This window comes from Zingiber officinale, chromosome 9A, assembly GCF_018446385.1.
Source record: "Zingiber officinale cultivar Zhangliang chromosome 9A, Zo_v1.1, whole genome shotgun sequence".
Classification (NCBI taxonomy): domain Eukaryota; kingdom Viridiplantae; phylum Streptophyta; class Magnoliopsida; order Zingiberales; family Zingiberaceae; genus Zingiber; species Zingiber officinale.
In genome coordinates this window covers 116,179,636-116,206,025 of record NC_056002.1, presented here as the reverse complement: position 1 = coordinate 116,206,025, position 26,390 = coordinate 116,179,636, and the positions used below count along the sequence as shown (strand labels likewise).

The 26,390-nt window shown below is 34.5% G+C and overlaps 1 protein-coding gene across 1 annotated transcript in view; it reads right to left on the bottom strand.

Annotated features, from left to right (window-relative positions):
* Positions 1-1,093: 1,093 nt before the first annotated feature.
* LOC122020663 (ribulose-phosphate 3-epimerase, cytoplasmic isoform-like) overlaps positions 1,094-26,390 on the bottom strand; it is a 40,202-nt gene continuing 14,905 nt past the window's right edge. Inside the window, exon 8 of the mRNA XM_042578673.1 lies at positions 1,094-1,394. Coding sequence (XP_042434607.1) covers positions 1,239-1,394 — 156 coding nt within the window. The 3' untranslated portion in view covers positions 1,094-1,238. The remainder of the gene's footprint in view (positions 1,395-26,390) is intronic.

Below are 26,390 nucleotides of genomic sequence, written 5' to 3'. Positions count from 1 at the left end.
ATTCATCTAAATCAGTTCATTGCACTATCAATATTTTCTTGAGTTTGTCTATATTTTTATTTATTTTAAGGTTTTTATTTTAATTTTTTTATATGACTCAGTTGGTTAGAACGTTGTGCTAATAATAGGTCATAAGTTTGAAACCTATATAAACCAATTTATTTTATTTACAGTAGTCCCCTCGGGATGCACTAGTGACTAGCGCATGAAATATTACCACCATGAGGTCTGGAGTATGAATCTCAACATAACTGAGGTAAATATCTCCTTTATGTACTAGTCACTATTTTAAAGGTCAGTAGCCGTTCTTGATTTATCTTTTTCATGTTGATCCTATGACAAATTGATAAAAATACTAAGGACAAATATATTCACTTTTTGTCATCTTAAGTTTGTCTATACTTTTATTTATTTTAAGGCCTATAAGGCATTTAAACATTTTTCATAAAAAAATATTTTGAACCAAGTTACTTTTGCATATGTACTTTGTGGTGGTCAGTAATAGGCTTTAAAAAAAAGAGACAATAAAGGCTAAGAATTGTTTAATGATTTTCTCGTGGGTGAAGTCCCATGTAATGTATATCCTTTCGAGATCACATGGAACAATTCTGAGAGAGCCTCGGAGCGGGAGTTATCATTTTTTTTTGGTTGCACCACAATTATAGGCAAAAGTAACAAAAGGAGATGATTGTAACATCCTAAGAGGATCCACATTACCATGAACGCATTTTATTTTTTTTTAAATTTGTACTCATTAACGGATTCAAAGAATTGAATGCGTTAATACTACAATAGTAAAGAAAAAAAACATGCCACGTTGATATTAATGGTTCAGAGATGAACGACATTATGGATGCTCTAAGAGCGGAGACGACAATGGCAATTCAAGCACTCCAAACAAGATGGGGAATTATGAGAGATCTAAGGGGGCAATTGTTCGCACGATGAGTTAGCAATGCTATTCAAATACCAAATTGGATCCAACTCTAACACCGACTAGCTCATGAAGAGTTCAAGTTGCTTCTAATTTATCCCAGAAATTAATTCAAATGAGTTCAACTCCAAAATATTCTAATGACAACAACTCAAATCATGATTAATCCATAAAATTTAAGCCAGAACATAACAGAGATGTTTATTCAAACAATCGGCAAAGATGCACCATCTGATTGACTATTCAAGTAACTGAAGTTCATACATATACCAACAAATATTCCAAAATAATATTATGCATATTGTTAGCTGTTCAGTTGAGCATCTGCTACACTCTTCCTGAGAATAGAAATGACTTCTCCTGGCTCTTTAGCTCCAAAAACTGAACTTCCTGCTACGATGCAGTTTGCTCCTGCTGAAGCTGCCAAGTCAATGGTTGAAGGGCCCAAGCCACCATCCACCTATTAAACATTATAAATTGTTGATTCTGAAAAATGTTATCCGGTATCGAGAAGCAAGAAAATTGTAAATTAGAAGCCAATCAAAATTGGAGAAACAGTGTTGACAGGTGAACAATCAAAATTGACAGGTGAACACTATTGGATCGTGCATGCCCCCAGCCAAAGGCAACGAACAAGTTTGATTACTTGGAGAAACAGTGTTGCCTAAGGTGTCACCTAACTGGAATCTGAATAAGCTTCTAATAAGTCCATGTTTATTTCCCTTTTGAACAAAAACAAGATAAAATGGCATTGATGAGGCAAAACAAAATATAGCCGATCCTCGCCAATGTATAAATTACAACAAAATTAACTCTGTCCAGATGCTTCGTACTATGGTTGCAGTTGATCGCTGAATACTTGAATGTATCATCAAAGTTAGTTGGTTTCAAATATATTTTCTATTTTCTCTCTCTCTCTCTCTCTTTTACAGACAGTGATGCAGCAAATATGTTTAGGACCATTGCCATTAAGAATAAAAAGTTTCTTTTTGTGTTTTTTCTGAGGCAGGGAGGCAAATAACGCACTCACAATGTAATAGAAAATAAATATACATCAAAATACAATAAAGTTTGTACAAAAATTGTAGAAATTAATTCACAGGACTAAGTGGGTAACTGGAAAGGTGGTTGGAGGCATCAAACTGCAGTAGGGATCAATGGTCCCTTGCATGAGGACCCTTGATTTGAATGGATTCCACCTTTAAATAGGTGAGGTTCATCCAAATCAAGGGTTTAAAAAAATGGATCATCTCCTGTTTCGTAAATTGCGGACCAAAGGATCCGTCCACATCAAACTGACTGATAGAACAAAATAAATGCCTTGACTGACTCAAGAGGCACAACAAAAAAGGAGGAATGCTGCACTACAAGTAGATCAAAGCCTGCAACTCGTACAGGCCTGCCCAAGAAGAGCAATGAGATTGGCGAATCAAAGTATCATGATGCCAAGAGAGTGGCTCTAGGCTAATGCTTTGTCATCCAATCAGGTGGGCGAATGAAGGGCACATGATGCAAGTTTCACACTCAGAGAATCAACAGACCCAAGCCAAGAGTCTTGAGCAACCATCAACCTAAAGCTTCAAGGGAAGATCTGGTGGGTCAAACTTTGCAATGGGAAGTGGGATCACCTAATTAGCAAGCACAAAAACCAAGCAACCGTTAGGACAAGATTGTAAAGTGTATAGACAACAGCAGGGCCTCCTAAAAAGCCACATAGATCCCATAGGAATCGGGATGCCAGCTTTGGAGAGGATAGAAACATCCTCGTCAGGGAAAAAAAAACAAAAAAGGGGCAGCTTACTGAAATGAGGTTCGAAAAGAGGAGTTCAGAAGGTGATTCTGCACCTTTGTCTGCATAGATAACCCAAAAATAAATCGACTTCATAAAGGTGCAAGGCATCATGAGAACAATCATCAAAGACTCAAAGAGCACAAGCCAATCCTGAGAATCCCCTAGATCGTTGGAGCTATTCAGCACCACATCGATGAAGGCGGCCCAAGAGATAACGATAGGAGAATCAATAAAGGTTACCTAATCTTTCGGAGACCTAGCCTATCAACAGGGAAGCTTGGTGCTAATTCAAGTTACTCGAACCTCAAACGACATCTTAATGGAGAACTAATTGCTCTTTGCCTCCTCATGGCTACGTCCTGTGCATATGAGATTACAAAGATCAAACTCCTGAATTTTAATATTGAAAAGACCTCAATGTGCAAAATACCTCTGAACTACAAAATGAAGATCAACCGTATTAGAGACACGTTAGGTACCAAATTTTTTGTCTTAGTTAAATTTGTGTCATAAAATATTTCTTTTTCAAATTTTAGACAACTAATTAAGCTGAACCAAAAAGTATTTTGGATTTTCGGGGATCGAGTAGAAGTTGGTGTAGAGTTGGGTGTGGTATGTCAAGTAGACAAGTGGTTGGAGTTTTCCAATTGAGCTTGACTTGGACTCATTTTGACCTGTTTAGGGTTGAACGAAATTTGTATTTGGGATTAACTTTAATTGTATTTGATAGGATTAGTGAAATTTTCAGGAGATTAGAAGTTATTTGTATCTCCTCGCTCTCTCTCTCTCTCTCAGCGTATTTGCTCCCAAGTCTTCTTTTACTCTTTTCCTCTCTCAACATTGCAACCCTCTAGCCCTCATGGACAAGTTGCTTGCCCTCGACCACAATCATTGGTGAGCCACCGCCATTGCTTCCTTCCTCCTCTTCACGCCCTCCTCATGTCAAGGCGAAACCCCTCTCGACACTAAGACAAGCAACCACAATTCCCTCTCTCCTTTTCTCCCTCTCTTCCTTTTCTTGTCCCTTTGCACCTCCCACCTTCGAGCCTTATGTGCTACAATTGCTCGGACCAAGCGTGGGCCACACAATCAGAGGCACTTTCCCATGCGCTTTAGCCCACATTGTGCACAACCATAGTTCTCTCTCTTCTTTTCATATTCCTTTGTGCCTCACCCTACAAGACTTATGCACTGCAACAACTTGACCCAGATGTGAGCTTTGTTGGTTGTTTTTATGCGCATTTTAAAAATTTTGTTTAGAAAACAAACAGCGGAAGCATAATAATTTCCTAAATTATTACAACACGCATCACATACATACAGGATTCACATGTCTAGACATAATCGTAGAAAATAAAACTCTTTGTTTAGATTATACCTGCGGGATGACGTTTAGCGAAAACGACATCAGCTAGCAACCTTTTGAAAGATTGCCTCTATTGATATCGAATAAGCGTGAAGTATATAGGATTTTCATCGTGTTTTCATGCTACATTCGACCTACTTTTGCATGCATGATTTGTGATATCTGGATTATATGCTTTATTTTCATGTTTTATTATTCCTAGATAGTAGATACTACTCTCGTGTATTTTGGTCGATAGGAGTGAAGGTTGGAGCGAAACAGGGAGCGAAGGTGATCAAGGGGAGAAGTCCTGCTCTGCCATGGGCGTCTGTGCCTCACGACACGGGTCGTGTCCTGTTCAGGAGCCATGCCATAGGCGATTGTGCCACTCTCCATGGCCTATGCCCGGCTCTGCTTCCTTGCCACGATCCGCCGTGCCTGGCTTGGCCTCCTCACCACAGGCGCCCATGCCCAGCGGCACGAGCCGTGGCCCACCAGATCTGCGCCTCAACGCTGGACATAGGCGCCCATGCCTAACGGTATAGCCCACGTTGGGCTACCGTTTCCAGCACCTATATAAGGGGATTCATCCGATTGGATTGGGGAGCTCGAGCTAGGACCAGACGATTTCGTCCACCTCCTGGGGAGAGGGTTTTCCCCTCTAGGGGAAACCCTAGAGCCTCCTTCTTCAAGCCGCCAACAATCCATCCACCTCTAGAACAAGGAGACACTCCGAAGACATCGACAACACATCGCTAAGCATTTCTTCTCCTCATTTCTTGTATTTGGGTTGTAAGAGTGTTATTATTCATATCTTTGGTTTGTTATTCCTTTCCATAGAGTAGACCTTCGATTCTTAGGATGTAGGGAGTAATTTTGATGTGATGTTGGTATATGAACTATGTATTTACTTATTTTCTTGTTTAATGATATGTTTATGACTTGCTCTTGTGTATTATGTCTTATACATGTTTGACGAAATGTGTGTGTGGTATATGCCTATGAATTATGGTGGATTGGTTACCTTGAAGAGGAAAAGCTCTAGATTGTATAACCGTGGGGCCCACATGAGATATCCTTTTAAGCGGACTTTTTAGAATGATCCTCTTGTAAGGATACCAATTCTCTACAAAAGAATATCTAATTAGAGATTAGAGGGTTTTCTCAAATTAATGTTAGGAAATGACATGTATAATCTAGAGATTGTAAGGTCAGGGGCCTGCGACATAGCGTATCTCTTTAACCAAACTTTTATGTTACCTCTTCTACTTAATTGCATTAATCTACCGTTAGGTAGTAAATTAGATAACTCTAGCGATTGTATGATTGGGGCCTCGGGTATCCCTTTAACCGGACTTTTTAGGGTTGCTTCTTTACTTAATAGCATTAGAACTTGGGCAAACTCTCCCGTGCGATTTTCGCGGGGTTGTACCGAACTTTACTTAGAAACCCTACAAGAATGTAGGCATCGAGGTAAGAAGATGAACAATACATATGAACATTAACTAACATCATAATGAAGTCGAACTCCTAAAATCTTCCCCCAAAACCATCTTCTCTCTTCAATCCCTCTCTCTTTCTCTCTCAGCTCTGTCTTCTTCTCTCCCTCAACCCTAGTTCTCAAGCTTGCAACCAACCTTTCGATTGTCTAGATAATTCGTTGTGCGAAATCAACAGTCCATGTGGATTGATATTTTTATTACTTAACAACAATTGTGTACTTGCGATACGACATCAATATCCACGCCGAGATATCTTCAAGATGGCTTCGCAAAACCACAAGTTTTCATCTCCGATTTAGTACTAACCAAAGGGAGAAGACAATGGATTCAAGAGAGAATCCGGGCTCGGTTTGGCGCCCGACGACGAGGGCAATCCGACAACACCAAACAGAGAGGTTTATCAGAGGCACAACAGCCATTGGTTGCTGTTGTCCGACGACTACACAACCATTGTCCAGCGACTGGGAGGCTGACGGCAGGGAGAAGCGACCGGCGACAAGAGGACAACTCCTAGTTGCTATCTGGCGGTTTGTAGGTAGCACGGAGGTCGAGGCTCGGGACTGGATGACCGGTCGTGGTTGACGGCAGCAAAAAATAAAGGGGGGTACTCCTTTTGTCTCAACGACGACAAGGAGAGAGCAAGGGAGAGAGAGAAAAAACCTAATAATATTAAGTTATCTCCTTAATTCCTTTCTCTTGTTCTATGAAGAGGTATTTATATATCTCTTCACAATGACTTAGGGAGCAAGTCATAATCCAAAACCACCTGAACCCAAAAACCCTTTAAGCCCACCCAATCCATTAGCATTAAGTTTGATTCAAAAACCAAACTAACTTAGTTTATAACCAAACCAATTTTGGTTGATAACTAAACTAAACTAATTTGGTTTATTATTAAACCATAATGAATCCAATCTTGCCTACAAGAGGCGTGACCCACTATTGCTTCAGGTCCAACAAATATCTTCCATATTTGGCCCTTATCTGGTCCTACCAGACTTAGTCTCTCTCAATCTAAAAATCTAATTCTCAAACTTATTTTAAGTGCTTCGAATATGCTCGTAGTGTGAGTGACCCAATAAGTTCCGATTATGTTGATTGTTCATAATTAACCATTAATTATGAATTGATCAAGAATGACATCTAGTAGTACATTATGACCCCTAATTAATTGGAAAATAACAGTTGATCCAAAACAATTCTGAACCCTTCAACGGCTACGACCATCAATGCGTCTGTTCCTTTCACTCATCTTATATTCACTTAGCAGGACATGGTCTATGTACCAGTCCCTGTTAGGTTGACCCAAGTAATAGTTTCTGGTCCTGTAGATTCAAATTACTCAAACATGTGTCCAAGAAGACCATCCTCTTGACATGTAATGTTTTGGCCAAAGACTTACGAGTAATAATCCTGACAAGAGGTCATAAGGTATACATTTTCTTATAGAATGAGTGATGAATTCTCTATGGGCTATTCAAACATCTTCGGGCATATTGACTTATACCCAATCATCCCAGACTTACATCTCCTAGGAGATGATTGTCAATATGTCAAAATATAAGTCTCCATGACCAAGATGACTTGAAACCTTAAGTTTAAGAAAACTTACACTCGAGCTGCAATGAGATCTTCATTGACATATATAGAACCACGTGAAGTCTCATAGCAGGTCACATCCAATGAACTAGTTATTCTTAACCAGCATCCATATGTTAACTCTCAACATCCTAATGTTTCCAGCTAGTGAGGACCGATTGCTTGAATAAACCAAGGAGCATAACATATAACAGTCTTACAGAATTGATGATATCCAATATCATCAATTTATCAACTAAGGAATATTTCAATACGTACATAATTATACGTAGAGAGACCCACTAATTGTAATCAAATCATAATTTCACTCATACTATGCATTGTAGATTTCATTAATTGAGTTTAATATCAATATCATATACATATAGAATGCACACTAAAATAAGGAATTCTATTTATCCAATAAATAATACAATATCTAACTTGATTTCCTTAGGGCACCTCTCAAATATAACATAGACTCACTTGGCCTAATGTTAATCGCCTTGGTATCTAATACCATAGACTCAACGTAATTCTGATACTTTGTGACGGAGCCTTTGTTAAAGGATCCGCTAGGTTCCTTCTTGTGAGGATTTTCACAATTTATATTTCTTTCTTACTTATGATCTCCCTGATCAATAATAATAGCAAAGCATATGTTTAGCTCATTGATGAGACCTTGGTTCCTTGACCTAAGCAATAGTCTCATTATTGTTGTAGTAAACTGGTAATGCTTCGACAATGCTTAGAACCACATTAAGTTCAGTGATGACTTCTTGATACAAACTGCTTCCTTTGCTATTTCAGAAGCTACAATGTATTTTGTCTTAGTGGTAGAATTAGCAACGGTTTCCTATTTGAAACTTTTCCAACTTATTGCATCTCCATTTAAGGTAAATATGCATCCAGACTACGACTTGAAATCATCCTTGTCCGTCTGAAAGCTGACATTAGTATACCTGCATATTACCATATCACCATCTTCATATACCAAGAACACAACCTTAATTCTTCTCAAGTATGTAAGGATTGCCTTGACAGCCACCAGTGATCCATTCCTGGATCCGATTAATATCTGTTCATGACACTTAGAGCGTATGATACATCGGGCCTAGTAATAATATAGTATACATAATCGATGATCGCCGCATATGGGATTTGACTCATGCATATCCTCTCTTCTTGTGTGCTCAAACACAGACTTTCATGAATCCCATGTCTCATGGGACAAAAATCTTTCTTAGATTCTTCCATACTAAATTGTTTTAACACTTTATCTATGTATGTAAATTGTGAAAAACCAAACAATCGTCTTAACCTATCTCTATAGATCTTTATTCCAACGATATAGGTTCCTTCTCCCATGTCTTTCATGGAGAATGTTTTGGATAACCAAAATTTAACTGACTGTAGAACAGATACATCGTTTTCTATGAACAATATGCCATCAATATATAACACTAGGAACACAATCACACTCTCACTAACCTTTATGTACACACAGGGTTCACCTGAATTTTGCAAGAAATCAAACTTTTTGATTACTTCATCAAAACGGATGTTCCAACTCCTGAATGTTTGCTTCAATCCATAAATAGTTGAAGCTTGCATGCTTTATTTTTGTCAGAAGATGTGAAACTCTCGAATTGTATCATGTACATATTCTCGAACACATTTCCGTTAAGGAAAACTATTTCCACATCCATTTGCTATATCTCATAATCATAATAGCTGCAATAGCCAGGAGTATCTAGATGGATTTAAGCATAGCTACTGGTGAGAAGATTTCGTCATAGTCAATACCATGATAGTCTTTCACCACCAATCTTGCTTTGTAGGTAATCAAATTACTATACATGTCAGTTTTCTTCTTGAAAATCTACTTGCACCTAATAGGCATTATGCCTTTAGGTGGATCCATCAAGTTTCAACTTGGTTTTCATACATAGAATCTTTTTTTGATTTCATGGCTTTTAACTATGTGTCTCTTTCCAAACTTTTCAGAACTTCTTCATAGTTAGTAGGTTCCTCATCCTCAATAAGCATTACATCTTTCGATTCACTAAACCTCAAAAATTAAACGTGTCCTACTAGATGTACGAAGAGGTGGTGCAATAATAGGTTTAGTCGACTTCATCCTCATGAGTAATCCGCTGTGGTTCCTGATTAGCCGTCTCTTCGATGTCTACTGAGTCTCTTGAACTGCCCCAAGTTCAATCTTACTCCCACTGTTTTCCTGTAAGAGAAACCCTTTCTCTATGAATATAACATGTCTTGAAATAAACATCTATTGTTCAAAGGGATGACAGAATTGGGAACCCCTTATTTCTTTAAGATAACCAATAAATAGATACTTATCAGACTTAACGTCAAACTTATCTAATACAATACTCTCCACATAAGCAGGACAACCTCATGTCTTCAAATAAAACATATGAGGTTTTTTACCGGTCCATATCTCATATGGAGTAGTAGAAACTGTCTTAGCCGAAACTCTGCTTAGCAAGTAAACAACCTCTAGTATATGACTCCAAAAGGATTTTGGAAGACTTACATAATTCATCATCAAACTAACCATGTCCAACAAGGTTCGATTTCACCTCTCAAACACACCATTATGTTGTGGTGTGTAAGGCGGAATCCATTGAGATAATATGTCATGGCCCCTGAGATAATCTTGAAACTCTTAGCTTAAGTATTCTCCACCTTGATCCAAACGAAGTATTTTAATACTCTTGTCTAGTTGTTTCTCTACATGTATGTATTTTTTGAACTTTTCAAAGACCTCAGACTTGTATCTCAAAAGATACACATACCCAATTCGTGAGTGATCATCGATGAAGATAATGAAGTAGTTGAGTTGACATAGGTACACATACATCAGTATGTATGAGGGCCAATACATCGTTCTCTCGTTCACCTTTTTCCCTAAAAGGTAACTTAATCATCTTACCTTGTAAGCATAAAGCGCATGTATCAAATTAATCCAATTCAACTGATTCCAAAATTCCACACTTGTGTAATTCGGGCATGCGTTTCTTACTTATATGGCCAAGACGATGATACCACGTGTAGGAGGTTAACTAATCGTCTCTTCAAGCATGTTTGTTGCTCGTTTTAATATTGAATATCTCATTGGATATATCTAACATATAAATATCATTGCATAATGTTCCAATTCCATAAAGAACATCATTCAAAGTTATATAACAATAATTGTTACTAAAATTTAAATGGAAACTTTTTCTATTTAAGCGAGAAATAGAAACAATATTATTTATTAACGAAGACACATAATAGCAATTATCCAATTCTAAAACTAATCCACTAGAGAGTTTTAACAAATAAGTTCCTATGGCTATAGCCGCAACTTTTGCTCCATTGCCAACTCACAAATTTACTTCTCCCTTGACCAGTCTTCTATTATTCCTTAGTCACTATGTCATTACATATATGTGAGGCATACCCAGTATCCAATAACCAAGTGTCTCAGTAAATAGTATGACAATTAATAACGAAGATACCTAAAGCAGATGAAGAATCGATTGTCATCTTTTTCCGTCTTATGTTTCAGTGACACAAGATAAATCTTACAGTTTCTTATCCGGTATCCCGTCTTACCATAATGGTGACATGAACCCTTTGGTGTCGATTCTTGTTTCTTAGCCTTTTTCTTCCCTTTAGCTTGAGTTTTTGACTTCCTCTTAAAACCCTTCTTAGAGGAATCAAACAACATCACATCTTTGGTTCTTTCTTAACCGATGGCTCTATCGTCTTAAGCATGTTGATCAACTCAGAAATTGTAGATTCAAGTTAGTTCATCTAATATTTCATTACAAACTATGAATAGCTATTGGACAAATTATATAGAATCAAGTTAATACTTAACTCATGATCCATCGTAAATCCAAGTGATCCCAACTGCTCAATGTAACCATTCATATTTAGTACAAACTGCATTGTAGATGAACCCTTCTGCATCTTTGAGCCAAAGAAGAGCTTGGAGATTTCGAACTATTCAGAGTTCACTTGCTCATCAAACAACTTACGAAGATGATAAACAATCATATAAGCATTCATATGCTCATGTTGATTTCATAGTTTCAGAAACATCAAGGCTAGCATGATGTAGCTTGCAAGTTCAGAATTAGTTGTGTGCTTATGATAAGTCAACAATTGGTCAGAAGTTGCATCATCAATCCGACTCGTGGGAAGAGTCTTTTCAAGGACATAGGCAATTTTCTCAACATTGAGAATAGTTCTCAAGTTTCGAAGCTCGTTCAAGAAATTCGGCCTAGTTAATTTATTTGTGTCCAAAATCGAGCGCAAATTAACACAAGTCATACTCATTTTATTAACCTAGAAATACAAAATTGAGCATATAAGAGAGATAAATTAATTATGTAATGTAAACAATTCACATACATAAAAGAGATCTCACTTGCTTATCAAATTCAAGAACTCTTATTTTAAAATTTTGAATTCGGGAGATAGTAAGTTTTCTCCAAGTGGATTGATATCTACTATAGATAGAAATAACCTTGGAGTGACATTCTTAGCTCTAATTGTAGGTATCAAATATACCAATTATATATCATGTATATATAACTATCACATTATGCTATCAACTTTTGATATTTACATAAAAGTTGGGTTGTTAACTCATTAACATATATACATCATATGTATATCACCCAACTTCGCCTCTTTCCACATTAACCTTAGAGTGAGTCTAACAAATTAATGTTTTAAGTTAAAACCTTCTCATTAATTATGAGATCATATCTCAAGAGTCTAAACATGTCTAATTTAAGTTAGGCTTAAAGTGAGTCCAACACCCCAAACATGGAATTAAAGTCTAGTTCTTACTAGAGCCGTCAATTTTGATTGGGCTTGTCGGGTTGACCCGCCCCGCTAAACAATTTAAGTAGGTTCGATTGAAATTTTATCAACCCATTTAAAGGTAGGTCCAGGTGGACCGACCCGCCTAAGCCCGCGACCGACACGGGTTGGCTCGCAGTGGGCTTGGGTTGACTGGCTGATTGAGGACAAAAAAAAATTCCCCAAAACTTAAAATTAAAATGAAAAATTCAAGAACTTCAAATACGAGACTTTAACTTGAATCGGATCAGATTTCACCAACTTCTGTACTCAAATCAAATAAAGAACAATTGTCAAAAGAAAGAAAAGCAAACGCTTTGAAAAACATATTATCTGCACCCCCAATTAAAAGTTAGATATGAAGATACTTAACACCATTACTAATTCATAACCAAATTTAATTTATATATATATATATATATATATATATATATATATATAATTTTATTTTTTTATGGACCCGTGGGTTGATCCGCCTAACCTGCAACCCATCTTGAGTTGGATTGGATTGAGGATTTTCCGACTAGCCAAAATAACGGGGTTGTCCCACCCCACCCCGCCAAATGGTCGGCCGACCTTTCCAAGGGTTGCTTTAATTCTTACCATATTAATGGAAAGTGTAAACTTTAATATTTGAATAAGAGCTTTAATTAATTTAGGTCTCATCAATCACATGCAAATAAGGTACACAAAAATTTGTAAACTATTTACATGAAATAACATGGCACAATCATGGCATCGTCATAGCATAAATCATGACATCTAATATGGCATAAATCAGGATATATAACATGGCATATTTGTCATAAATTAACTTAAAAATAAAATATGATAAAAGATTTGATTTTCATAAAACATAATCACTTAATTAGATTTGGAAATAACTAATTCCATATTCTATTAGAAAATAATTTCCAAATCACAAAATTCCCATTTAAATTAGAAAATAATTTTCTAGATTTAGATTTTCCTAACAAATTAGGAAATAATTTCCAAATCAGAAAATTCCTAATTAAATTAGGAAACACTTTTCGAAATTGATTTTTCCTAATCATATTAGAAAATAATTTCAAAATTTAGATTTCCTAATAAATTAGGAAACAATTTCCAAAATTAGATTTCCTAACAAATTAGGAAATATTTCGAAATTTTGATTTCCTAACAAATTAGGAAACATATCCAAAATTGAATTTCCTAGCAAATTAAGAAATATTTCCAAAATTAAAACTTTTTAATATCGGAGGAAGCAATTGTCTTATCCGAAATTTCCTAAATTTTCCAAATATAACTTTACGACAACCTACAATACGCTAAACAAAGATCTATGATTTATATCAAAACACATTAGGGCTTTAATACCACTGTTTGGTGCTTCTATGCGCGTTTTAAAAATTTTATTTCGAAAACAAGCAACGGAAGCATAATAATTTCCTAAATTATTACAACACGCGTCACACACATACAAGATTTACACGTGTGAACATAATCGTAGAAAATAAAAACTCTTTGTTTAGATTATGACGTTTAGTGGAAACGGCATCAACTAACAACCTTTTGAAAGATTGTCTCTTTTGATATCCACATCGAGATATCTTCGATACGACTTCGCTAAGCCACAAGTTTTTGTCTCTGATTTAGTACTAGCCAAAGGGAGGAGACAATGGATATGAGAGAGAATCCCGACTCAGTTTGGTGCCTAACAGCACAAAACGGAGAGGCTTACTAGCGGCGCAATAGCCCTTGGCTCCTGTTCCATGACTGCATAGCCGTTGTTCAGCAGTTGGGAGGTCGACAGTGGGGAGAAGCGACCGACAACAAGAGGACAACCTAGTTGTTGTTTAGCTGAAAATCCCTACTGTCCGGCAACTTGAAGGCCAATGGGAAGCAGTAGGGAGGTCAGGGTCAGGACTAGATGACAGGCCTATGATAGGCGGCGGCAAAAAGGGGGGCTCCCCCTTATATCTCGTCAGTGGCAAGGAGAGAGGGAGAGAACCTAATCCTATTGAGTTATCTCCTTAATTCCTTTCTCTTATTCTATGAGGGGATATTTATATACCTCTTCACAATGACTTGGGGAGCAAGTCATAACCCAAATCCAAAAACCCTTTAAGCCAACCCAATCCTTTAGGCTCTGTTTCCCTCGAGGCATGGATTAAGAAGAAAAGGAATACTTGTGGAAAATAAATCATTCGAACGGAGGAAGAGAATAGAAAAGAGATCCAAGAATAGGGAAAAGAAAACCGTGGAAAGCATGAGGAAACAATGACAAAAAAAAATAAAAGAGAAGTTGGTCTTGGCCTTCCTCATCGCCACCTTCACGGAAGCCTCTATCCGGGCCTTGAACTATCACTTTTCGCCTTTCCTGACGAGCACGGTTGAGGGAGAGGGAGCTAGAGAGGTAAAATTAGAACTCCATAGCAGGGCAGAGCTCATCTACTGCGGTTGATGAAGAGGGAGCTACAGAGGTAGAATTAGAATCCCATAGTTGGGCAGAGCTCATCCAATGCGTCTTCTCCTTGCATACTGCTTCAAGCTTCATCCCATCTGCACCCTCCTCTTCGCACTCACTCCTAATGGGTATGAATTCTTTGCTCTCACAGGCAGCATTCAAACTCCTTCAACATCTCAATCACTAATTCGAAGAACAAATCGACATAAGAAACCATTGAAAAATTCAAATTTTCAAATGAAAATTCTGCCTAGGGATTAAAACTCAAAAAGGGGAAAACAAAACTAGGCACCTTCAGTTAGGAGGAACATGCAAATGGGGAGTTCGCACTTGAAAACCACGATCTTTTTACTCTCATCCACCAAGCACCGCACAGACTCCTCTAACTTGGCCACCCCGTTGTCGAAGGTCGTCGCGGCTTCCTTGAGGAAGCTATCGACAATCCTGGTAGCAAAGAGCTTGAGGTCTAGTTTGATCTCCGTCGCAGCCGATCCCATCACCAATTGCCGCCACCACTCTTCTTCCTCCCACTATTTCCTCACTGTCGGCGGCAATGGTGCCGGTGAAGTTGCCACCGAGGCGTTGCCACTTCTTGGGCGGCGACAAGGCTGCGGAGGGGGAAGGCATGAAGAACGACGACAATGAAAAAGAAGAGTTACAAGTTGCAGGTGTGGTAGTACGACTGTGGAAGCACCTTGGCGACCGCCTCACTTGGTCATGGCTAGGAGGCATGGTGGAGATACTGCAGAGGAAGAGAAGAGAAATGCGTTCCGCCTTATTTGGGCAGATAAAAATTAACCCAAAAAATGATCCGCGGATGGATTAAATTCATCTATTCATTATTTGATAACGAGTAAATAGATGAAAGGAAGTGTAATTCATCTTTCTTTGTGATGTAAACTATGGAAACTTTTCCTACATAAACTTTTCTCACTTTTGTACATCCTTCCTCCCAAGTAAAAAGGCATTAGTATTAAGTTTGATTCAAAAACCAAACCATCATGGTTTATAACTAAACCAATTTTGATTCATAACTAAACCAAACTAATTTAGTTTATTACTAAATCATAATGAATTCAACCTTACCTACAAGAGGCACGACCCACCATCACTTCCGATCCAACAAATATCTTCTATATTTGCCCCTCATCTGGTCTTACCAGACTTAGTCTCTCTCAATCTAAGAATTTAATTCTCAAACTTGATTTAAGTCTTTCGGATATACTTGTAGTGTGTATGCCCCAATATGTTCCATGTTATGTTGGTTATTCATAATTAATTATTAATTATGAATCGATTATGAGTGACACCTAGTAATACATCATAACCCTCAATTGATTGAAAAATCACAGTTGATCTCAGAACAATTTTGAACCCTTCAACAGCTACGGTTATCAGTGTGTCTGTTCCTTTCACTCATCTTATACCCACTTGGTTCATAATATGGTTTAAGAGTCAATTTCGCTGACTACGTCATACTTAATTCAAGTAATAATTCCTTGTCTTGTAATTCAAATTATTCAAACACATATCCAAAAAAATCATCCTCTTATCGTGTAATAGTTTAGCCAAAGACTTACGAGTAATAATGCTGACAAGAGACCATAGGGTATACGTCTTCTTATAAAAGGAGTAGTAAATCCTTTGTGAGTTATTCAAACACCTTCGAACATACTAACTTATATCCAATCATCCTAGACTTGCACCTCCTAGAAGATGATTGTTAAGATGTCAAAGTATAAGCTTCCATAACTAAGATAACTTGAATACCTCAAGTCTAAGGAAACTTACACTCGAATTATAATGAGATCTTTATAAACATGTATAGAACCACATGAAGTTTCATAGCATGTCACATTCAATGAATTGGTTACCCTTAACCAACATCCATATGTTAACTCTCAACATCCCAATGTTACCAACAAGACCGACTGCTTGGATAAACCAAGGAGCATAACATATGTCAGTCTTACCGAATTAATGATGTTTAATCTCATCAATTCATCATAAAAAATATTTCAATACATACATAATTACACATGAAGAAATACCGACTAATTATTATCTAATCACAATTTCTCTCATGCTATGCATTGTATTGTGGATTTCATTAATTGAGTTTAAAATCAATATCATATACATATAGAATGTACACAAAAATAAGGAATTTTATTTATCCAATAAATAATCCAATATCTAAGATGATTGAGTTAGGGCATCTCTCAAATATAACAAACCTTACAACCAATGGCCTTTTCTCATATGCTCTAACACATAGTGTGCCCAAGGCCCAACACTAGCACTCGACCCTAGTGTATAGGACACCCCATATGCCCCGCTATTGCTCTCATGCATATTAAGATTTGGGCCCTCGTGTTGCTCGCCGCTACCCTAGCATAAATTGTCGCTTCATTAGATTATACTAAAGGTAAGGATGCAATGAGCGATGTTCTTATTGATATTGTGAAACCATTACCTATTTCGGACTAATAACTAGTTATTATTTATGTTAGATTGGTTCTAGTGTCTCATATCATTGATGGAAAATTGGTAGATAAGAGCTTGTTTAGTCTAACTCCTATTTTTAGGATTTGATATATTAATACTAGTGAACTCGATTCGCTAAATTAGGATTTAAGGCGGGTTATCCAAATAGGTTGACTGCCCTTGAATTGCGGTAATGAAGATTAAGATAACTAATAAATAGACACTTACCATACTTAATGTCAAACTTATCTAATACAGTACATAAGTAGGACAACCTCATTTCTTTAAATAAAACATATGAGGTTTCTTACCAGTCCATATCTCGTATGGAGTAGTAGAAACTACCTTAGTCGAAACTCTGCTTAGCAAGTAAACAACCTCTAGTATATGACTCCAAAAGAATTTTGGAAGACTTACATAATTCATCATCGAATTAACCATGTCTATCAAGGTTCGATTTCACCTCTCAAACACATTATTATGTAGTGGTGTGTAAGACGGAGTCCATTGAGATAATATATCATTGTCCCTGAAATAATCTTGAAACTCTTAGCTTAAGTATTCGTCACCTTGATCCAACCGAAGTATTTTAATACTCTTGTCTAGTTGTTTCTCTACTTCATGTATGTATTCTTTGAACTTTTCAAAGACCTCATACTTGTATCTCAAAAGATACACATACTCAATTCATGAGTGATCATCGATGAGGATAATGAAGTAGTTGAGTTGACATAGGCCCACATACATCAGTATGTATGAGGGTCAATACATCGTTCTCTCATTCACTTTTTTCCCTAAAAGGTAATTTAATCATCTTGCCTTGTAAGCATAAAACACATGTATCAAATTAATCCAATTCAACTGATTCCAAAATTCCACACTTGTGTAATTCGGGCATGTGTTTCTTACTTATATGGCCAAGGCGACGATACCACGTGCAGGAGGTTAACTAATCGTCTCTTCAAGCGTGTTTGTTGCTCGTTTCAATATTGAATATCTCATTGGATATATCTAACATGTAAATACCATTGCATAATGTTCCAATTCCATAAAGAACATCATTCAAAGTTATATAACAATAATTGTTATTAAAATTTAAATGGAAACCTTTTCTATTTAAGTGAGAAATAGAAACAATGTTATTTATTAACGAAGACACGTAATAGCAATTATCCAATTCTAAAACTAGTCCACAAGAGAGTTTTAACAAATAAGTTCCTATGGCTATAGCCGCAACTTTTGCTCCATTGCCAACTCGCAAATTACTTCTCCCTTGACCAGTCTTCTATTATTCCTTAGTCACTATGTCATTACATATATGTGAGGCACACCCAGTATCCAATAACCAAGTGTCTCAGTAAATAGTATGACAATTAATAACGAAGATACCTAAAGCAGATGAGGAATCGATTGTCATCTTTTTCCGTCTTATGTTTCAGCGACACAAGATAAATCTTACGGTTTCTTATCCGGTATCTCGTCTTCCCATAATGGTGACATGAACCCTTTGGTGTCGATTCTTGTTTCTTAGCCTTTTTCTTCCCTTTAGCTTGAGTTTTTGACTTCCTCTTAAAACCTTTCTTTGAGGAATCAAACAACATCACAGCTTTGGTTCTTTTTTAACCGATGGCTCTATTGTCTTTAGCATGTTGATCAACTCAGAAATTGTAGATTCAAGTTAGTTCATCTAATAGCTCATCACAAACTGTGAATAACTATGGCAAGTCAATACTTAACTCATGATCCATCGTAAATCCAAGTGATCCCAACTGCTCAATGTAATCATTCATCTTTAGTACAAACTGCACTACAGATGAACCCTTCTGCATCTTTGAACCAAAGAGGAGCTTGGAGATTTCGAACTATTCAGATTTCACTTGCTCATCAAACAACTCACGAAGATGATAAACAATCATATAGGCATTCATATGCTCATGTTGATTTTATAGTTTAAGAAACATCAAGGCTAGCATGATGTAACTTGCAAGTTAAGAATCAGTCATATGCTTATGATAAGCCAACAATTGGTCAGAAGTTGCATCATCAACCCGACTCTTGGGAAGAGTCTTTTCAAGGACATAGGTAATTTTCTCAACATTGAGAATAATTCTCAGGTTTCGAAGTCCGTTCAAGAAATTCAGCCTAGTTAATTTATTTGTGTCCAAAATCTAGCGTAAATTAACAAAAGTCATGCTCATTTTATTAACCTAGAAATACAAAATTGAGCATATAAGAGAGATAAATTAATTATGTAATGTAAACAATTCACATACATAAAAGAGATCCCACTTGCTTATCAAATTCAAGAGTTCTTACTTTAAATTTTTGAATTCGGGAGATAGTAGATTTTCTCCAAGTGGGTTGATATCTACTATAGATAGAAATAACCTTGGAGTGCCATTCTTAGCTCTAATTGTAGGTATCAAATATACCAATTATATATCATGTATATATAACTATCACATTATGCTATCAACTTTTGATATTTACATAAAAGTTGGGTTGTTAACTCATTAACCCAACTTCGCCTCTTTCTACATTAACCTTAGAGTGAGTCCAACAAATTAATGTTTCAAGTTAAAACCTTCTCGTTAATTATGAGATCATGTCTCAATAGTCTAAACATGTCTAATTTAAGTTAGGCTTAGAGTGAGTTCAACAATCCAAACATGGAATTATACTCTAGTTCTTACTAGAGCCGTCAATTTTGATTGGGTTTGTTGGGTTGACTGAAGCTACCAAATCAAGGTTTTGGGAGGACTTAGATGAAATATTACAAAATATTCTACCAAATGAAATGATTTTAATAAGAGGTGATCTAAATGGACATGTCGGAGTGAAAAATGAGGAATATGAAAGAGTATATGGGAGTTATGGGTTTGGAACGAGGAATGAGGAAGGAAAAACTATATTAGATTTTGCGATAGCATATGACCTTATATTAGCTAATACGTTTTTTAAGAAAAGAGAAGAACATTTAGTCACATTCAAAAGTGGGAATAATAAATCGCAAATTGACTTTCTTATGGTTAGGAAGAATGATAGAAAGATTTGTAAAGATTGCAAAGTATCCCTGGAGAAAGCTTAACTACCCAACATAGGATAGTAGTGTTGGATATACGCCTCAAACATAGTATCAACAGAAGTAAAATATGCACAACTCCTAGAATTAAATGGTGGAAGTTAAAGGATAGGCAACAAAACATATTTAAGGAGAGAGTATGAGTACAAGTATTAGGAGAAATATACGGTTACTTGAATACGATATGAATAAGATGGTATCAAAGTTGAAAATAGTAGCCAGGAGTGTACTCGGTTAATCAAAGGGAGGTGCATTACTAAGTAAAAATCTTGGTGGTGGAATGAGAAGTATAGGAGAAAGTGAAAGAAAAATGAACAATCTATAAAGAATTAAATATTTGTAAAAGCAAGAAAAATTTTAAAAATATAGTAACCAAGAAAGAAGTTAAGAAAGTAGTGAGTGAAGCAAAAAAATGAAACTTTTGAACACTTATATCAAAAATTGAATACAAAAGAAGGGGAAAGAGACATTTATAGAATAGCTAAAGTGAGAGAAAGGAAAACAAGAGATCTTAGCCAAATAAAATGTATTAAAGATGAATGTAATAGGGTATTAGTAAATCGAAATAAAAGAGCGGTGGAAGAGGTATTTTCATCAACTTTTTAATGAAGGTTTAGGTGACCAACTTAACTTAGATAATTTAATTAGGTCAAATGAGCATAGAAATTTTAATTTTTATCGTAGAATTCAAACTTCAGAAGTAAAATAAACTTTAAATGAGATGCACAATGGAAAAGCCGTTGGATCAGATGATATTCCGATAGAGGTATGTAAGTGCTTAGGGAAACAAGGTATTGAATGACTTACAAAATTATTTAACATGATATTGAAAACAAAAATAATGTTTGATCAATTGAAGATAGTACTCTAGTTCCCTTATATAAGAACAAGAGAGACATACGAAATTGTGCAAACTATAGGGGTATTAAACTAATGAGTCATACTATGAAACTTTGGGAAAAGGTAATAGAAAAAAGATTAAGGAGACCATAGTGAGAAATCAATTTGGGTTCATGCTGGAAGGTCGACAATAGAAGCTATACATCTCCTTAGACAATTAATTGAAAAATATCGGGAGTAAAAACAAGATCTACACGTGGTATTCATTTATGATAGAATCCCAGAGAAATTATATGGAGAATTTTAGAAAAGAGAGGTGTTAGCGTAACATATATTGAACTAATTAAGGATATGTATGAGGATGTAACGACTAGAGTAAAGACTTTAGGTGGATTAACTGAAGCATTTCTAATAAAGATAGGGTTACATCAAGGACCAACTCTAAGTCTATCTTTTTACACTAATTATGGACAAACTGGACACATTCAAGACACAGCATCGTGGTGTATGTTGTTTCGAGATGATATTATTTTGGTAGATGAGACACGTGAAGGAGTAAATGCTAAGCTAGAATCTTGGAGGAAACACTAGAAGGAAAGGTTTTAAGCTTAGTAGATTAAAGACAGAATATATAAAATTTAAGTTTAGCAATATTAGAAGTAATGAAATAATTGTTAAGATAGGAGAGGACGAGTTGCCTGAAACTTAGAGATTTAAATATTTAGGATCATTTTTGCAAAATGATGAGGGATTGAGAGACGTGTCTTACATAGAATACAAGCGGGATGGGTGAAATGGAGGAGAGCGTCGGGTGTTTTATGACGTTAGACCTCTTAAATTAAAAGCTATAAAACCGCTGTTAGACCTGCTATGTTATATGGAGCTGAATGTTGGGCTATGACTCGAGCACGTGAGCATAAGATGAGAGTTGCAGAAATAAGGATGTTAAGGTGGATGTGTGGACATACGAAGATGGACAAAATAAGGAATGAGAGCATTAGAGAGAGTCGAAGTTGCATCTATTGAGGACAAACTCCGAGAGACACGTTTAAGATGGTACGGACATGTACTTAGACGATCAATAAATGCTCCAGTTAGGCGATGTGAAACTATGATAAACATGCATATCAAACGAGGAAGAGGACGACCAAAAAAGACTTGGTTAGCAACAATAAAATAAGATAAAATTTATTTAAATATAAATGATGATATAATAGGAGATAGGGCTTAAAAGGATTCATACAGCCGACCCCACCTAGTGGTAAATGCTTGGTTGTTGTTGTCGTCGGGTTAACCCACCTCACTAAACAATTTAAGTGGGCTCGGTTGAAAGTTTATCAATCCATTTAAAGGTAGGTCCAGGTGGACCGACCCGCCTAAGCCCGCAACTGACACGGGTTAACCCGCAGTGGGCATGGGTTGACTGGCGGGTTGAGGACAAAAAAAAATTTCCCAAAACTTAAAATTAAAATGGAAAATTCAAGAACTTCAAATATGAGACTTAACTTGAATCGGATCAGATTTCACCAACTTCTGTACTCAAATTAAATAAAGAACAATGGTCAAAAGAAAGAAAAGCAAACACTTTGAAAAACAGATTATCTGCACCCCCAACTGAAATTTAGATATGAAGATACTTAACACCATCACTAATTCATAACCAAATTTAATTTTTATATATATAATTTTATTGTTTTATGGACCCGTGGGTTGACCTCATGGTTTTAAATACCGAGCCGTTCCGCCCGAAACTCACGGATTTTATCGTTCCGACGAGGGACCGGCACCGGCATGCGACCGAGACAGCATGCGACCGACACAGCACGAGGGCATGAAGTTCGGATCGTCATCGCATGCGTCTTCGCATGCGTCCAGTTGCGGCACAGTGTGCGGCAGAAGGAATCGATTGGATTCCTTCTGTCGATCACGAGATCACTTTAATCAGGGAAAAAACATTATATAAACGACGAAAACTTACCTGGAAGCATCAGCGACGGAGATTGGATCAGTGTGGCGAGGCAGTGAGGCAGCGAGGCAGTGAGGAGGCGAGGCGACGAGGCAGCGATCGCATTTCTTCGGCAGGTAACGAAGTAAATTGTCAATTTAAAAATAGAGAAGCTCTGAATCACGAGCAGAGCAGAGGAGGAGGATGGCGGCGGAATCGCGATGATCACGACTTCGCGAGGAATAAGGTTTCATTTAATAAAAAATTTAATATAACGATTTTAATTAAAACCGTTATATTAAAATAAAACATTTATTTATATGTTATAACTTATAACTGTTATAATTATTATAACAGTGTCATATTAAATTTTTATAAAAATTTACATATATAATTATATAATGTATTATTCAATATATATATATATATATATATATATATATATATAATTTCTAATTTCTAATTTATAATTAATTATGATATAAACGATAATTATATATATAAATTAATATTAATTAAATAAATTGTCAATTAACTAATATAATTATAAGATATAAATTTATTTTTATTAATAATAAAAGTATTTAGATTTTAAATTCATATTTGTAATTGATTAAAAATCAAATTAAAATTATATACATATGTAATAAATTATTTAAAATATGCATAATTTCTAATTAATTATTATATAAATTATAATTAACTAATATAATTATGACATATAAATTCATATTATTATTATTATTATTTATTATTAAAAAAATAAAAAAATAAAAAAAAATTAATTTAAAACTTTGAATTTATAATTTATTAAAAATTAAATATTAAATTAATTTTATAAATAAAATAGTTTAAAATTTAAAATAATTTAAAAATCTATAAATACTTTAAAAATTTTATAAATGATTAAAAATTAAAATAAATTTGAATCTTTTTAATAAATTTAATTTTTCTATAATATAAATTATAGTATTTAATAATTTAATTATTTAATATAAAAATTATATAGAATATTTATAAACAGAATTATATAAAGTAGATTATAACTTAAATAGATGACCAATTTCCTTTTTATGAGTTGGAATTTTAAAAAATTAACTTAATTTTGGCTATTTTCCAGTATCGAAGTTTATATCCCTTTTATTAATTTTTAATTTTCTAATTAATTCCTTAATATTATCTTAAGTAAATTAACTTAAATTAGTCAAATATTAATAATTTGATCATTAAAGACCTAAACTTTATTTAGGCATGTTATAACTCACTTGCATTTTATTTTCACTTATTTCATACATACTTTTAGTCATTTTTTTGCTAATTTTTCATATTTCTTTATTAAACTGTAATGTATTTTTTCTAAATAAATCATCATGAATTAGTATCTTTTTATAAATAAATAATTAAGTGAACTAATAATTAATTTATATAATTATATCTAAATTAATATTTTAAAATTATTTTTTTTAAAATACAAATAAAATCTATCGCAAAAATCTATTAAAATTTATCTATTAACTATTTAATATCTACATATTTTATTACATGTATACTTAAATAATTTAATTAGTGATATTCTAGAAAATTTTATGAGGAAAATAAACTGATTATGAATTGAATAAATAATTTAAATTTTTTATTTATTAACTAATTTATAGTAAATTTTATCTATTAATTATTCTCTATATATATCTAAATTAATTATTTCATGTTTACTTAAATAATTTAATTTGTGATATATTAAAAAATTTTATAAGAAAAATTGTTAAACTGTTTATTAATTGAATAAATAATTTAAATTATTTATTTACTAATCATATTTTTAAAAATATATAATTTTAGATGTTTTGAATAAATTTAGTTTTAAAATTATATATAAATAGTAATTTTTATTATATATGGTACAAAAATATATAAACACTGACTATATAGATATATATTATATAAATTAATAGATAATTAATTAAATTGATAAATAATAATATAATTATCATATTTATTAATTAAAATTTTAATTTTATTAATTTTTATAGTTATGAATATTTATATTTTTATAACGCATAGGTAATGGCACCAAAACAATAATCTTATGATCCAGCTTGGAGACATGCACGTCGATTAGAAAATCGATTTCATTGGCAATGTTTGTATTGCGATATGATTGGACGTGGCGGAGGGATCACACGCCTAAAACAACATCTTGCTGGTGGATATCCAGATGTCTCTAAATGCCCAAAAGTTTCTTAAGAAATTCGGCGTGCAATGAAAGACGAACTTGATGGCAAAAAAAGAATTAAAGCATAAACAGCAACAACAACGTGAAATGCTTGATAGGCGGAGCTCTCAAGGACCAGTCTATGATGAATTTAAAGGTCGTGGTGAAGATCCAAATGATGAAGAATTTTTAGCAGCTCTTAGTGCCTCTTGAACTCAATATGAATATGAGCGATATATGCAACATAGTGGTACTATAATTGATGCTAGTGGAAGTGGCTCAGCTGGTGCTAGTGGAAGTGGCTCAACTACTGCAGCAACATTGGGAAGGAGTGAAAGTGTTCGTGTTGCTTCAACACAAGGTGGTATTTGGTCGTTTCTTTCCTTCTATGGGACGAAGGCGTGCAGTTGATATTGCTAATATTGATCCACTAGCATTCCTAGACCAAGCTAGCAAATAGACTAGGATTGATGATGCTTATACAAGGGAGAAGAAGAAATCAATAGGTCAAAGTATTGCTAAATTTTTTCATTTTAATCGAATTCCTCCCAATGCAGCAAATAACACATACTACCATAGCATGGTGTCCAACATTCAAAAATCTGGACCTAGTATTCAACCTCCGATTGCATATGAAATTGTTGGTCCGTATTTAGATGAACAAGTGGAGGAAATCAAAACTTGAATCCTATCATGCAAGAAGCAATGGAGCTTATATGCGGTTACAAGGTTTAAAATTTCGACCCGTGCCGAGGTTTCGGTCTCAGACTGGAACGATACGGTTTCGGTATCGTATCGTGCCGTGCCGATACAGTTTCGGTATTTTTTATTTATCTATAGTAATTATAAGATAAATATGTTTATGGTATATATAAAAATAAGTTGTATATTGATTTATTATAAGTTCTCAATTATTGAATAGTTTAATATTGTTAGAAAAAATAATTAAAAATAAATTTATTTAAATAGAATTGATATAACAATAATTCAAATTAAAATGGAAGTATCTATAATAATAATAACAATAATAATAATAATAATATTATTATTATTAAATAAATAAAATAACTATTTATTCATTTAATTAATTAATAATTAAATAATATATATTTTAAATAATAAAAAATTTTAAAAAAATAAAAAAAATCAGAATATAAATATAATTTATTAGAATTTTTAAAAAATTTTAGAATTTTAAAAAAAATTTTAAATTTTTTTTTAAAAATTAAATGAAATTTAAAATAATAAAAAATATATTAGAATATAAATAAGAATTATTATATTTTTTTAATTTTTAAATAAAATTTAAAACATTAGTTTTTCAGAATATTAATCAATAA